Source organism: Carlito syrichta, unplaced genomic scaffold (assembly GCF_000164805.1).
Source record: "Carlito syrichta isolate Samal-C Ts95f unplaced genomic scaffold, Tarsius_syrichta-2.0.1 Scaffold314095, whole genome shotgun sequence".
Classification (NCBI taxonomy): Eukaryota; Metazoa; Chordata; class Mammalia; order Primates; family Tarsiidae; genus Carlito; species Carlito syrichta.
Genome location: NW_007258191.1, coordinates 222,085 through 238,111, shown reverse-complemented (window position 1 = coordinate 238,111; position 16,027 = coordinate 222,085). Strand labels below are relative to the sequence as shown.

The window sequence follows — 16,027 nt, the reverse complement described above, 5'->3', positions numbered from 1 at the left end:
TCTGTCTCTATAGACCAGACTCCTTAAGTAATATGACACTGAGTACTTAAAGGAACCAAAGGATAATAAAGGAGGGGGAGAAAAAGGAAGAGAAGATGGACAGTAAGAGTCACTACTTTGTTTAGTGTATTCGGTTGTGCCAGGAACTGTGATCAACTCTTGGCATGCATTATCTCCTTTAGGTCTCATTTCCATTTAAGGAGGTGGAAACATGAGAAGGGCTTAAAGTGATCTGGAGTTCAGAGTTTAGCATGGTTGGAAATGAGGTTTAAACCCAGGTTAGTTTGATGTCTAAACCCAAGTCTTAACTATTACTTACCCCTCCTCCCTCAACCATCCTGAAAAAGTAAAGTTTCCTTTGTCTCTGTTCTCTAACTTGTGATCATTTTGGTTACCAGAGTTTTTATTTGCTCTTTGCAAAGAAGCCTTCCTCTGAAGGCTTGCTGTGGATTACCGGGCTGAACAGATGGGTTCAATTCTCTGTCCACCCCTCATACCTTGGTTTCTCACTGCTTATTAGAAGAGCCAGGATTACAAACCAGCTCTTCTGTCTCACAACATAACAAACTGTTCTCCACCTTGCCATGCTGTTGGACATGCTTCTACATTTCACATTTCCCTAAATGTTCAGAGAAAGGAGGGAAGGTAAACATGAGGTGTCCTCAGTAACGTCACTGGCTTGAGCCTTATGAAAGCATTGAAAAGAACTGATGCCTGTAGTCCACTCAGTTACCCAAAACATCCAGCAGCAAAAAGTAACCTGATCTTCCCCTCTGCCTAGATCGGCCTAGATACCACTGCCAAATGAACATTCCCAGAACACAAATCCTATGACACCTGCCTTTCTATCAGAAACCTCAAAGGCTCCCAGCTACCTAGAGAATGAAGACCCAACTCCTTAACCTGAAAGCCTCTTCCTTCCCCAGCATCTTTCAGTGACCTTTGGGGAACATCTTGCTCTATTCTTTTCTGCCCTGCCCTGCCTTTACCTTACCCTGTCTCACGTCTCCCATGCCTCTGTCTTGCACAGCCCAGCCCCTCTCTGTAAAACCAGCCCGACACCTCCAGTCCATGAAAACTCACTTTTCATTCCCTACAATTAGTCTCTGTTTGGGCAAGAAGAGGATCTGATTCTACAGAGTACACATGAACCAAGAGTTCCTTCCAACTGGACCCTCTTTGGATGACTCAGGATAAAGTGAGAACATCACCCACTAGCTTGTGATCGCATGTATAACTTGCTGACTGCAGAGACCTGCTTAAAGGATGGCAGCCCAGCAGTGCCACCACCAGCTCTCTTCTGGAGAATATCTTCCTCCTGCCTACCACCTGTGGCAGGACAGGAGAAGTTATGTTCTAGTATGCTCCCAGCCCCGTCCTCATACTATCCTCTCAAGCACTGGAGAGACCCAAGGTTATGCCCATCAACCAGGTTATGGAATCAGGACCAGGTGGGCTTTGCTAGAAACTCCAGTACATCGCATGTGTTCCTTGCCATAAGACTTTCCTCCACAAGGCTGAGAGGTCATTGGAGCTGAAGTTATTAAAGTCAACCTTTGGAATTCTTAGAATTCTTAGCAGAATTCTCATAGCTAACCAGCCTAAAGACGAGCACCCAATCCAAGGTGGACCAATGAATCCCTGTTCTGGACTATTTTCGGTTCAAAACCAAGAATGTCAGGTCCAGGGATACTGGGGGGCTCTGTGTCCTACCAAGTGGGGGTGAGAGAATAAAGCAGATGCATAGATAGAGATAGCTTGAGAAGGGAGCCACTAGCATCCCAGTCCTGGAGTCAGCTGTTTTCAAAGGGCAGTGACACCCTTGTCATAGGTTCAATGACACAGTCCAGTATCCTCAGAGCAAACTCCCCTTTCTGCTTAACAGACCTTGAGCTAGGTTTCTATTATGTGGAACTAAGTCTTAACCAAATCTGTGACTACTGAAAAGCACCTGATCTTTATCTAGAGAAACCAGAGAAGACAAAAGGAGGAAATCCATATTGATGAAGTCGAACAGTCTTTCTGTAGATCTTGGTTCCAGTGAGCCATTTGACCTTGGTTCCAGTGAGCCATTCGATCTTGGTTATGCAGAGATTCTCTCTCTCTAGGACTGGATTTGCTCAACGTAAAGTGGGAATCTGGATGGGATATCAAAGTTAGTCTGATGACGAAAGAAGATACTGCATGTAAAGCTCTCAGCACTTGCTGAGCACCCAACACACAATGGCAGCTTTTATGTGTTCATCTGGCATTTGCCATGTGCCAGGCTCTGTGCTAAGTATGCCACAAATATCTTGCAGACCCTCCATAACAATGACAAAGGCAACATCAGCCCAGATGCACAGAGGAGAAAAGCACTGAGAAATGAAATCCCCTTTCTAAGGTCAGTCAGTCAAGGCCATCCTTGTCTCTGTGATATTAAGTTTTCTGCCTTTCTTGTCTTTTTATTAAAGTCCTCATACTATCCTCTCAAGCACTGGAGAGGCCAAGGCCATGACCATCAACGAGGTTATGGAATCAGGGCCAAGTGGGCTTTGCTAGAAACTCCAGTACATCTCGTGTGTTCCTTGCCATAAGACTCTCCTCCACAAGACTGACAGGTCATTGGAACTGAAGTTATTAAAGTCAACCTTTGGAATTCTTAGCAGCTCCAAAAGATGCTTAATAAAGACTGATTGAATTGAAGGGTTAAAATACCCAGGGCACAGTAAGAATAGGCATCATTAATAAAACAAACAACAACAGATGCCTGCAAGGATGAGGAGGAAAGGGAACGCTACACTGTTGGTGGGAATGCAAACTAGTGCAACCTCTCTGGATGACAGTGTAGCGATTTCTGAAAGAACTAGAAATTGACCTTCCATATGACCCAGCAATTCCCCTATTGGGAATATACCCGGAGGAACTCAAATCATTCTACAGAAAAGATACCTGTACCTGAATGTTTGTTGCAGCTCTATTCACAATAGCAAAAACATGGAACCAACCAATACTGCCCATCGAAGCTGGACTGGATAAAAAAAAAAAAAATGTGGTACATATACACAATTGAATATTATACAGCCATAAAGAAAGACAAACATATGGACTTTGCAGCAACTTGGATGGATTTAGAGGCAATCATACTCAGTGATCTATCACAGAAACAAAGACAGAGTACCATATGTTCTCTCTGATAAGCAGACCTTGAACAATTATCATTAATACTGTAAGAAAGGGAATGACAGTAGTGGGAAATTGCCAGGGAAGCGGGGGTGGGATTGGCAGTTGAGGGAAACTGCTAGGGGTGGGAGGGGCACACCTTATCAACCAGGGCACCTACATAATCAATGGTTGTATACCTAACCCCGAATTGTACCCTACATCTTTAAAATTAAAAAATTTAAAATAAAATAAAATAAAACAAAATACTTAGGGCATAAACATAGATTCCTGCACTTTTGGGATTTTTTAAAGATCCTTACTTTAGATAGCAAGCTGCTAAGAAATGTAAATTTTATTCTATTTTAATTTCCTGGAACAAACTGTCACAGATGACAAAGTCTTTCAATGCTGTAACTAGAATCTCTCCAAACTAGAATATCAAGGAAAGATTTTAAATGTGATACAGAAGCTCAAAATATTAGAAGGGCAAGAAACCCAGAATGGCCTCTTCACATCAAGTGAAAAAGAAAGGCCCAGAAAGCTGAAGAGATGTGCCCATGCCTGGTCCGAGGCAGGGTGTGGCCTGGAGCCCTGGCCTAGGACTTTCCGGTTGGGGCTTGCCCTCACCTCAATTCTGCTTCCCTAGCTGATCCTACTGTCTGCACCTCCTCCTATAGAATCGAAAGATAAGGAGAGGATCATAAATTATTTTTCTCATATGTTTATGGTATTCTCTTCTGAGGAGTTCAAAAGCACTCAGTAATAAACTAAGGTGATGAGTTTATGTCTTTTGCTTTTAAAATGAAACTTTATGTGAACTCCTAGAGAGGCATTTATGTTTTTTAGTTCAGAATATTCCTCTCTTATTTCAAGAGTTCACCCTGTGGCATTTTCCGTGGGCGGGTGGGTGATGAGGATAGGCACTGGGGAAGGAGATGGGTGCCCCAATTCTTCCACAGGTGTTTCCGAAAGCCTGACATGGTTGCTGCTGACAGAGTCCTCCCTTCTGAAGTTTTCAACAAGTCTCAACTTCCACCCAAAGGATTCTCCCCCGCCCCCATGCTGGAAGCTGCAGTTTCCTCCTATGCCTTCTGTGCCTCTCTTCACTGCCCACCCCTTCTTGCCACAGTCAAGAGCCAAGAAAGGGATGAAAATTCATGCTGTCTGCAGGGGACTGAGCTGCCCCTGTAAATCACTTTGCCTTCCTTTACTCTAGAGTCTTTTGCTACAAGCTTATGGGGGCTCAGAAAAAAAGAAAACACAACAAAGTTAATGAAATCAAGGTTGAGAACAGCCACACTTTAAGATGTGAGGCCTGTGGCTCAGCCTGTAATCCCAGCACTTTGGGAGACCAAGGCAAGTGGACTGCCTGAGCCCGCGGGTTTGAGACCAGCCTGGGCAACTCGGTGAGACCCTCGTCTCTACAATAAATCAAAAACTAGCTGGGCGTGATAGTGCGCGCCTGTAGTTCCAGCTACTTGGAAGGCTGAGGCGGAAGGATTGCCGGAGCCCAGCAGGTTGATGCTAGGGTGGCTGTGAGTGTGCCACCGTACTCCAGCCTGGGAGTGAGATTCCAACTCAAAACAAACAGACAAACAAACAAGAAGATGATGTGCGAGAAAGAGAGAGAGAGGGAGAGAGAGGGAGAGAGAGGGAGAGAGAGGGAGAGAGAGAGACACACCAGACAGACACAGGCTTGACTCATTGCACCTCTTATATCCTATTATCAGCCCAGGTTTTAAACAAATGTGGAACTGTCTTCCTTTGGCCCAAGTTTTTTGCTAATGATTTTATTCAGGTGTAAACTAAGCCAAACTACAGTAACTACCCACATGCAAATGTTGCCTGCCACCATGCAGCCTTTCCTAGAAATATAGAGTTGCTGCTTGCAAGCAGATAGAACCACATGCTTAGCTTCTGGGCCCCTGAATTCAATAAATATTTGGTGAATGAATAAACTCAATAAGTACTTAATGATTCAATATATGACTATGATTTTTATTCCCCTGGCTTCACTGGCCACCAGGCCAAACCATACAAAACTCTCCAAGTAAAACCACTACATGGTTGTTCCAGGCGGAGGAGGAAATAGTTGGGTTCTCTGAGTGACTTCAACAAGTGCCCTCACCACTAAACCATGGGAGAACTATAGGGTGACCCTGTGATCTCTGTTCCAACCCATTTATAGACACAAGCAACACAAAGATGGAGCCACACTAGACCAGGGCAAAGTAAATTAAGCCAAAGAGCCAAGCCCCACATGGCAGCAGTGTAAGTATAGGAGAAAATATTCTATTAGGAGTGTAATACCTACAAGGAAAGCACTGTTCCTACCTTATAGACGTAACTGGCATTTCTCCTAGGAAAACACTAAAATAGTCTCAAGGGGGTCATTGCTCTGCTACCACTATAAGCAGCTCTGGCCAACTATTTAAACGATGAAGTATCAGGGCCTGACTCACCTAAAACACCCTGATTCAACTTTTCTTTTTTTTTTTTTTAACTTTTCAAACTGTAAACCAAACAAGTAATAATTCCTGTGGGTTATTTTTTTCCAATGAAAGGGCACAAGTACTTGACAAGTGATATAAAGCTACTCAGAAGACAAGAGGGACACCAAAATGACAAACAGAATAGACCTGTGAGGGTTCCTGGAGACAAAGGTCTTTCAGGAGATACTGGTGGGCAACTTCAAGTCTGGGAAGGCTCCCTTCTCTAGTACCTGGCATCAAAAACACCTCTTCTCTTGCCTGGATTTCCCAAGAGATTCTTAAGGGATCAGGAACCAGGATGGCTTTTTACACAGCTGTCTCCCCACAGTACCTAGAATCACAGCTTTTAAGGATGCAAAAAATATCCAGGTAATAGCACCACCTTTCTTCCGAACAAAATTTGAATAACTTTCTCTGAATCCTTCTGTAACAAAATGATCCAGTTTAAAACAGGTTGTTAATTGTCATATTTTAAGACCGTTGGCAGATAGCTTTCTAAAGTAAATTTATTTTTATCTTACACTGCACTCAAAGTAATGCTGACTTCTTGGCTAAAAAGTCTTTTTTAGTACTTCTAAATAGAGTGGTGGCAGCCAATGGCAGTAAATGTTTTTGAGGACTTACCTTTGTGTGAGGGATTTGCATCTTCTCTAACCTCCTAACCACCTACATGAGGTAAGTTCTAACACAGGAACATAACTGCTATCTGCCAGTCTGAAACCAAAAAAGCTCTAAAACCCAAAAGTTTTACCATATCTTACTTGGCAGTAAAACTTAATGGAACTGAACTCATCTGGAGGCAAAGCTGCCCTGAACTAGCACAGGCTATTTACAGTTATCCTACTTAATGTGAACATCCATATGGTTTGATATATAAATATGAATGTGCTTGATTATGGAGTGCTGCCCCAGAACCCATGGAGGTCACTTAATATTAAATATATACACCTTAATACCTTTCTAAACTCCCCAAATCTCAGAATTCTGAAACATCTGGCTCCAAAGTTATAAGATAAAGTATTATGAATCTCTATTATCAACCCATGTCACAGACAAGAAACTGGGACCCCTTGAAGGTAAGCAACTTGCCCAAGGCCACAGTGGACAAGAGGCAAAGCCAACTCTAAGTCCAGGCTTATAAACACTGGCGGGTTGCTTCAAGACATGTCTCAGTTCCCAATGCAATCGACTTCAGCCAGGAAGGAGTACTGTGCCAGCAAGGCTCTTTGCCGTAACCAACTATCTAGGGTATTGAGGAAATGCAAGAGTGAAAAACAACAACCAAAACTGCAGTGATTCGAAAGGCCTGATGCTTACCTTGCCCAGGACAGTGAGACATGGTTTCGGGTCCAATTCTGGCTGTTCCAGCTTTACCACTCCTACCCAGCCATATTCATACAAATCCTCTTCATCATTGTTATTACACAGTCCCAGTGGGTGCATCTAGGAGACAAAATGGAAAGAAAACTTCAATAGGCAGGCTACAAATGTGCTTGACTCACACTGTGTATTTCTCAGATACTACAGTCAAAAGTAGTCTCAAAACTTAAGATTTTACCGGAAGGCCAGTTTTCCAACACATGAGGATTCTATTTTAGCACAATGAGCTGAGCGTTGGGAGAACCCAATAGAGTCATTATAATTACATTTTATGAATGCCTTTTCACTGCTTTGTAAATAAGTGATGGTCATCCAATGTGGAAACCACCCAATAGGATACAGAAAAAGAAAATAGCATAATTCTCTTAAAAATGCAAATCCAAATTGCTGTGAAATAACATAAATGTAACATAAAGTAGCAATTATAGATAAGACTAGGTAGGTTAGTGTGTAAGACTGGCTTCTAGACCTTAAAGACACTTCTACTTCAACTTACACAAGAGCATGTGGAAACACATCCAAGACTTTGTAGAGAGACTACTAGAAATATGGCAGAATCACCAGTAACAGGCTGTTTAAAGGTTATCCTTGGTTACTGGGAAACAGATGAAATTCTCTGAGGTCTTTGATTTTGTGCTTTGTACATTTTGAAAAGAAGGGTAAAGGAGCATCGTGAAGCTTTTGTGTGTAAAAATGTAGTCAAACCAGAATAATTCCAAGGTTTATGCTCACGGTTCTAGCATTGAGTTATACCAGGCTGCAGAATCCCTAATAACAATCTGAGAAGAGGAAATCCTCACAGATAAACATAACTTATCAACAAGTTGATAAGTCTAGCACTGTGTGTGCTAAGCTCTTAAATAAGTGGAAGAAGTATGTTTTTAGAGGCATGGCAGGTTAGAAACACAGTAAACCCAAGAATCCACTGTAGACAAGATTTGGCCTCCAAGACATCTATGTCCTAATCTCCAGAACCAGTATACAAATTACGTTACACAGCAAAATAGACTTTGCAGATGTGATTAACCTTGAGATAGGGAGATTCCTTGAATTATCCAGACAGGCCCAAAGGGCCCTCATAAGAGAAAAAGAGATGCATGAGAGACACAAAGAAGATATGTGATGACAGAAGCAGAGGTTAAGGTGATTTGCTTTGACGATGGAGAAAGAGACCATTAACCAAGAAATACAGGTGGCCTCTAGAACCAGGCAAAAATAAGAAAATGGATTCTTCCAGAAGAATTGCTTCCAGAAGGAATGTAGCTATGCAAACTCACTTTAGATTTCTGAACTCTAGGACTGTAAGAGAATAAATCTGTGTTGCTTTAGGCCACTAAGTTTGTAAAAACTTGGTATAGCAGCAAATAGAAAACTAATATACTCACCTACCTGCTTTACAAGTCAGAAAAGAAATTCAAGGCAAGTGGCTTTTCCAAGACAACACAGCCAGTGAGTGGTTCATTCAGAGGTGACCTAAGTCACAGTCTGCTGCCTTCTCACTCCACCTGCTTACTTTATTATCCCTTCCTCTCAAAGCTGACCATTTGGGGGGAAAGACTAAGAGATAAAGTCTTTAGGGAAAAATATCTCCAGCTCTAAATCCTGTGGATTTCAAATACGATGAGTTTAGTGCGGGCAGCAAGAGTGGTTAGAATTGGCCAGGAGCAGTGGCTCACAACTGTAATCCCAGCACTTTGGCTGGCTGAGGGTGGAAGAATTGCTTGAGCCCAAGAATTCGAGACCAGCCTGGGCAACATAAAGAGACCTCATCTCTACTAAAAAAAATCAAAAAATTAGTTGAGCACGGCAGCGTGCATCTGTAGTCCCAGCTACTCAGGAGGTCGAAGCTGTGGTGAGCTGTTGATCGTGCCACTGCACTCCAGCCTGGGTGGCAGAGTGAGACTCTCACTCAAAAAAAAAAATATATGAGTTGCTAGAATGTTTGGGAGGCTTTATGCAGCTGCTAAGCCACAAGTGAGCTTCAAAGGAAGAGTCATACTGATCAAGGCAAAAGAAGAGAGGATGGTCAGTTGTTTCAAGCCCAGGGAGAAGTTACTAAGAGGTGATGTGGAAGGGGAAGAAGAACATGACTAGTCTGATCAATAGGAAGGGTCATGGTCTACACTGCGAAGGAAAGAAGTGCTCAAAAAATAGAATGGGCCAGGCATGGTGACTCATGTTATAATCCCAGCACATTGGGAGGCCAAGGCAGGAGAATCACTTGAACCCAGGAGTTTGAGACCAGTGTGGACAACACATCTATAGTTCCTCCTACTTGGGAGCCCAGGAGGTGGGGGCTTCGGTGAGCCATGATCTTGCCATTGCACTCCAGTCTGGGCGAAGGAGTGAGAACCTGTCTCAAACAAAACAAAACTGGAATGGAGTTTGGACACCAAGACAGATAGTACCACAGGTTCTTAGGCAGAAGATGGCACACTGAAAACAGTTATTTCAGGCAGACAGGTAACACTCCTTTGGGCAGTGGTATGCCTAGATTCAAGAGACATCAACAAGTGGAGGGCAGAGGGTGCAGCCCATGAGGAAGGGGTTACACAAGCCCACAAGGCAGGTGAACAGTCATCAGTGCTGAGCACAGGGTGCTGCAGTAGGCTGTCAGGAGATGGACACCTAATTTTTGTGTGAACCCCCAGACTCAAAGAGTTTGCCTGAAGGACTAGTGAGGGTTCTGCAGCACAGTAGACAGTGCAACCTTACCTTTAGGATGCCCCTACAGGACTCAGTCCATTCCAAAATGTTCTACAGTTATTAAATGAGTAGCCTGAAATGTTGAGCCTTCCGACTAGAAAGGGGATGAACAAGGATGATAAGCCAGTTGTGCCAAAAGCTCTGTCACCTAAGACCCAGGAAAGGGTTTGAGGCTCAGCTCAAACAGTACAGCTCAAGCCAGCTTCCTGAAGTCCCAGGTCAAATGATGGTAACAGCAACCACACTCCTGACCTTTTTCTACAGTAATGCATGGTATTTTTAACCTGGCCACGTGACTTGAGGGGACTTCCAGATGAATGACTGCTTTTTTTTACTTGTACATTTATGGGGTTTGGCTAATGATAAAGGGTTTCTTTGGGGGAGCAGAGACATCATCCCAGGTCTAAGACCTTGCATCTGTATCAAAACTTCACTAAGGAAAGAAACCAGGCACACAACACCACATATTATATGATTCCATGCATATAAAATGCCTAGAATAGGCAAATTCATAGAGACAGAAAGCAGACTAGTAGTTTTTGCCAGGGTCCAGGGGAAACAGGGAGTGACTGCTTAATCGGTACAGGGCTTCCTTTCCAGTGATGAAAATGTTCTGGAATTAGGTGGACAGTTCACAACATTGTGAACATATTAAATGCCACTGAATTACATGCTTTAAAATGACTGAAAGGGTGAATTTTATATAAATTGTACCACAATAAGAAGTTCTTCAAACACCAAACAACTGTCCTAAGAATTTACTCTGGGCTCCACAGTGGAGGATGATGTGATTTCTACCCTTTCAGAGCTTAAGCCAATTACAGCAGCCCTTCTGGAAACTGTCTTCCAGAACACTAACCCAACAAGATGAAAACAGGTTCGTGCACAAGTAAGTAACACTGGGAAACACTTTACAGGAGTCAGGATCAAAAGCACTTATAAATTAAAGCTTTGCAGAAGCCTATGGTTTAAAAAACAAAAGGTTTTTAAATTTTGCTAAAACCACCATTTCCTACCCTTTGATTATAAGCCATTTTGCATTTCATCTGCTCACACCGTTTCACAGGACACACTTTGAGAGAACTGAATTAGGGAGAACACATACAAGCACATTAAAGAACAAACCTACTGGTAAACATGACACAAGGCAAAACTAAAGGTCCACAAATGCTGAACACCCATGGCACAAAGAGCCAAGGCTATGGTGGAAAGAGATGGAGGAAAGTAAAGGGCAACTGGAGAGAAGGTGAGGCCTGGGAGGGAGGAGAGGATCAGGAATGGGAACCAAGAGCAGCGAAAGGGGAAGCTGAAGTTGTGGCCTGATCCACCAGACACAGTGAGGAGAAAGCAGGCCTGACCAGAGTCTGGGGGCTTATGCTGGGGAGGGGCAGGGCACACAGCCACAGAAAAGGCAAGTTGAGAGCATCCCAAAGCATGCAGAAATCTAAACTATGTAAGTCTCAAACACACCCAAGGGTCCCTCGGGTCTGTCAGGCCAGCACCATGAGTTGCACTTCATGCTGTGCCCTGTCTCCCCTCTCAGCAGTCATTCTCTCTCTCTCTCTCTCTCTCTCTCTCCTCCAAAGTTCCCTATCAAATCTTCCACTGACACTGAGGTGACTGTTAGTAGTTCAGCAAATCAACCCTGTCAAGGGTGTTGACTTCTGAACAGTGATCAAAGCCTTAAAAACCAAAAGAAATTTTTCTAAAGTGCCAGCGGGTGAAATCAGTTAGTGAGGGTTATTTATCTTCCTGTGGAGGATTAAGAAGCCACCAAAATCACATCTCAGGGAACAGAAAATCTACCTCATTATCCTTGTCACCCTCCTACCTCGACCTTGAGTTCTTTCTCTCCTGAGCTCCTCATTCCAGTGTATATTTCCAGGGACCTAAGCTTGTGAATTCAATCTTAGCTACTACGTCTCTCAATTGTAACTGGCCTCTTCTACCCATCTATTGAATATCATGTCGTATGATTCTGTCAGCTCAACCCTAGTGACAGAAACCAGCTTCTGAAAATGACTGCCACACCCTGGTGTTCTCTTTTCCCAAGGGCTCCAAGTTATGAATATGAAAATATGTATTAATGAATTGATCTGTCCCAAAGGATTCTCTGAAGGCATAAAAATACAAATGAATGTGCCAAGTCTGGAGGAAGTGAAGGAGAGGACTCTTCCATTAATTGAGCATCTACTATGTTACTATGAATATGCATTTTAATCTCATCTAATTCCTACAACAAACTCCTGCTAATTGTTGGAATATCAAATGATCTAGTGACTAGACTATGTAAATAAGTTGCAAACTAGAACTGCAAATCAGTAACCAATTCAGCAGTTGGCAGAATTTAATGGAGTCAACGAAAGTCATATTAGTCAACAACTGAATTCCACTCAAAGCCAATAGCAAACAATCTAGTTAAGGATTACAGAAGAAATACGCACAGGAGTTTCCAGAGAGAACAATCAAAGAATTCAGAGAGAACAGTTGAAGGATTAAGAGAGAATTTTGGAAAAAGTGAGAGTCCTCTCACTTGGAAAACAACCCTTGATGATAACATTTTTGAAGTCAAAAATAAGCAAAGGATACTACATCTAAATTCTATACAATTTTGCTGAAAATATCCCAACACTGTCCACATGAGATTCACTTTTTGTTTATTCTAAAAAACCAGTACAAGACTGCAATTACAATTTAAACTACTAAATTAAAAAATAAATCACTATTTTAACTTTTATTTTCAAGATAAAGCCTTAATGAAACCTTTGTTTCTACTATCTTCTACAAAACATTAGCCCATAATTTAAAAAGATTCCCAAGCTCCTTTCCTGGATAATAACCATCTAGAAAATAAAAACCTTTTCCATATGAAATTCATATATTCTCCCAAAGTTTCCACACCATTGCTCCAGACAATTGTCAGGTCAAACCCAGCTTGTTATTCACACATGCTAACACTAGCCAGTAACATACAGCAGTGACTACATATGAGACCTATATATGCTTCTGAATGCTAAATCAATCAAAATTAATCTTAGGATACTTCAATGTTTGATGATGAAGCATGTTAACTTTGAAATTAATGTAGTACATAAGTGTTTACAAATTATAGGCACTTCTGAGTTTATTTCCTTAAAATGTTTGGATGGGTAGAGTTTACCTAATCAGATGTTTGAAATTAAAGTGTCTGCCTTACTATTTTTAAGAAAGTTAAAAATGGGTGAATTATGTGTAAGAACTCAGGGGCATCAGAAAGAACTATTAATGAAAATATTAAAAAAAAATCAAATAGACTTGGAAACCTAGACTGGAAATTGACAAAGATTCCACTGAAGAGAGAACACTGAAGAAAGGGAAGGATGGCCTGCAATGAGAAGACAAGCAAAATTCCTGGGACAGATGCACAAAAGAACCTGATGTAAATAATTAATAAGCTACGATTAAAGAATAAGGATATAAAAGAAAATATGCCCTATGTTAAAACTTAGGTCTCGTGCTACTTTTGGTCTTTGTGCAATAATTTTGGGATGGTCAACATCTTGCTTAAGTTGAATGAAGGAAAGTTAGTCCTTTATCATAAGCTTGACATTACCATGAAGCTGTGGCTCTTACCCTCTCACTCCTTATTTTGTTCCAAGGGGTGTCTGAGGATAGAAGGAAGGAGTGTTTTGGAATCATGCAATCTTGTGTCTAAATCTCACTCTTGCCTCTTATGAGACACACCACCTGGGTGGATGATTTAATTTCTATAAATCTCGATTTTCTCATCTGTAAAATGGGGACAACAACATCTGCCTCAAAGGGGGTACTTAGGATTAAACAAGATAAAATACAGAAACATAAGAAGACAGTAGGTGTTTAGTCAATGGGAGAGCCCTCTCCTTCATTATCTCTAGTTTGCCATGTTCATTTGCATTTTGTCTTACCTTCTGAGGAGTTTTCTTGAATACACACATTCAGCTAAATTGCCTCCACCACTTTGTTTTCAAATGCCTTGTACAGTGCTTACGACAGTTCCTTCAGCCTCGCCTCTACAGTGGGCACCTGCTTCTAGAAAGACAAGTCTTATTCACAGTTCCCATTTCACTCTACTTAGAGGCTTGCACCCAACAGGTACTCGATAAATGACTGCTGGCCGCATAGTTGACCTCTGGCCTAGAGGTAGGCCTGCTGTCATGCCTCTTGCTTTGTTTTTGGTGAGCCACTTTGGGGGGTTGGGGTGAGGTCAAGATTTAATCAACTTGCTACGTGAACTTTAAAAGACCTGGCTCTTACAGTTAGTTGTTGATTACCAAGTCATCAAAGACATTCCCAGGACAAAAAAAGATCTACTCGCAAGAGTATAGGAGCAAACACTGTCCTCTTTGGCCCTGCTGTGCAGCCTAAGCACACAGAGGTGGCTAACGCTTTCTACACACCGAAAACACAACATTGCTACCCTTCACTCAGGTAAGCAGGTGGCAGCACCATGAAAGGGCAGTGGAAGGGGAAAGAAAGTAGAGGATGTCTTCCCAAAAAGCAAAAGTCTGATCTCAGAAGCTGCTGTCAACAACAACAAACAAAGGAATAAGCCAAGGAAGAGGTAGGCATGAGATCCAAGCACAGGGTCTCCAATAGAGAAGAGAAAGAAAGGAAAACCCCTGCATGATGGCTGTGCAACCAGCTTGCTGAGCAACCAGTCCAAAAAGGACCAGAAGTATGGGGCTGTAGGAGAACCAACAAACCAAACAACAACAAAAACCTGAATCATTACCCAATGGGTTCGATGGTACTGAGAAGAGTTTCACAGTTCTGAACAAGAAGATAAAATGTGATAATTATAGAAAATTAAAAGTAATGTGGGGCGGAGAGAGGACAATGATTAACTCTATTTAAAAACCAAAAAATTACACCAGAATTGTAAGCCATAATCAGGGTATAGCCTACATGGCATGCTGAGAATACTGACAGTCATAATAAAGTAAACATTGATCTAAACAATAATTGTGGTAACTGACTATATTGAAAGACTGGAAAGATGGGAAGTGGGGGAGGAGGAGAGAGGGGAGTAAGAAACAAATTATTCATCTTACCATAGTAGGATGTCAAAAAACAATTTTGAATTTTGAAATTGAATTACAGAAATTTAGAAATATTCGTAGAGGTAAAGAGCAGAAGAAAGCACTAAAGAACTGAAAATAACTGGCACTGAGAATAGCAATCAAGGATGGTATGGCAAAACAGTGGAATGTTCTTTTTTATTATAAGCCAGGATATATACTTTGCCTTTTTGTAAACAGATGTGTGCATTCTTTGATTTAAAAATGCCCTGTACTGCTGAGTTCCTTCCTCTAAGTATTCCAGCAGATTCTATGAGCCCTATTCACTGGAAAAGGCAGGGAAGCATTTCATCAGGCCTATTCAAGCACCCACTCTCCTATGCAGGGAGACTCTGTCTAGGGTGGCTATTCTGGAAGTCACCCAGAACCTGGACTAGAGATGACTCAGAGAGACATGGTGGAGAAAAAGCCAACAGCTTTCACCATCCTAACAATCAAAACTAACTCCCACGTGGCATCAGAATGTGACATGGATTTGGGTGTTGCATAGATGAGAGACACACAAGCAGGGTGATTGTTTTGAGAAATCCTCATTTTCTCCCAGACATAGAGAGATCCCATAACATCTAGAAGAAGCACTGAGCTTTTACTTGCATTCCTGAATAAAGAGTTACTAAAGCAAAATGCTAACAACAAGCAATGCACATACCTAACCACCTTTGGTACCAGGTATCAAACAACTGGTTCTATGTTAAAATATGAAAATGGACCTTCTTCAAGTTTCTCAGAGCCCAACAAGGTTGACTATTATGGTTTCACTGTTTTGTTAATGAACAAAGAAGCTAAAGGAATTTCTAAGCCAAAAGACTGTGTCAGACAAGGTTAAATGTCTGGAAAGAAAGAACTATGTTCCTTTGAATATGGTACACCAAGCCAAGCTTTGAAAACAAGATCAGCTCTTTAAGAAGCTTTCAGTACAAAATCCTTGAGATATACTGGTGCACTTTCCACATGTCTGAAAGGGCAAAACTGAAACCAGGGCTGGTGGTGCTTTTATCCAAGGTTACAATATCTCTATACTAGGCTGAGAGTTTAAAATAACTTCAAAAGAGCCGTCTGCTTCTAAGTGGGTTACTGTTACACAGGAGCCAAACACTAAACTAATAAGAGGACGAGACATTTCACTCTGTAATATTATCTCATCAAAAAAATTCCTGGGGATTTAGAAGGGAAACTTCCTTCCTTTTGTCCTTTCACTGTTGTTGG

At 41.8% G+C, this 16,027-nt stretch overlaps 1 protein-coding gene across 1 annotated transcript in view; it reads right to left on the bottom strand.

Moving 5' to 3' along the window:
* The window catches only part of ZNRF3 (zinc and ring finger 3), a 129,769-nt gene that overhangs the window by 60,972 nt on the left and 52,770 nt on the right, over window positions 1–16,027 (bottom strand). The window contains exon 2 of the mRNA XM_008071011.1: window positions 6,954–7,079. Coding sequence (XP_008069202.1) covers window positions 6,954–7,079 — 126 coding nt within the window. The remainder of the gene's footprint in view (window positions 1–6,953; window positions 7,080–16,027) is intronic.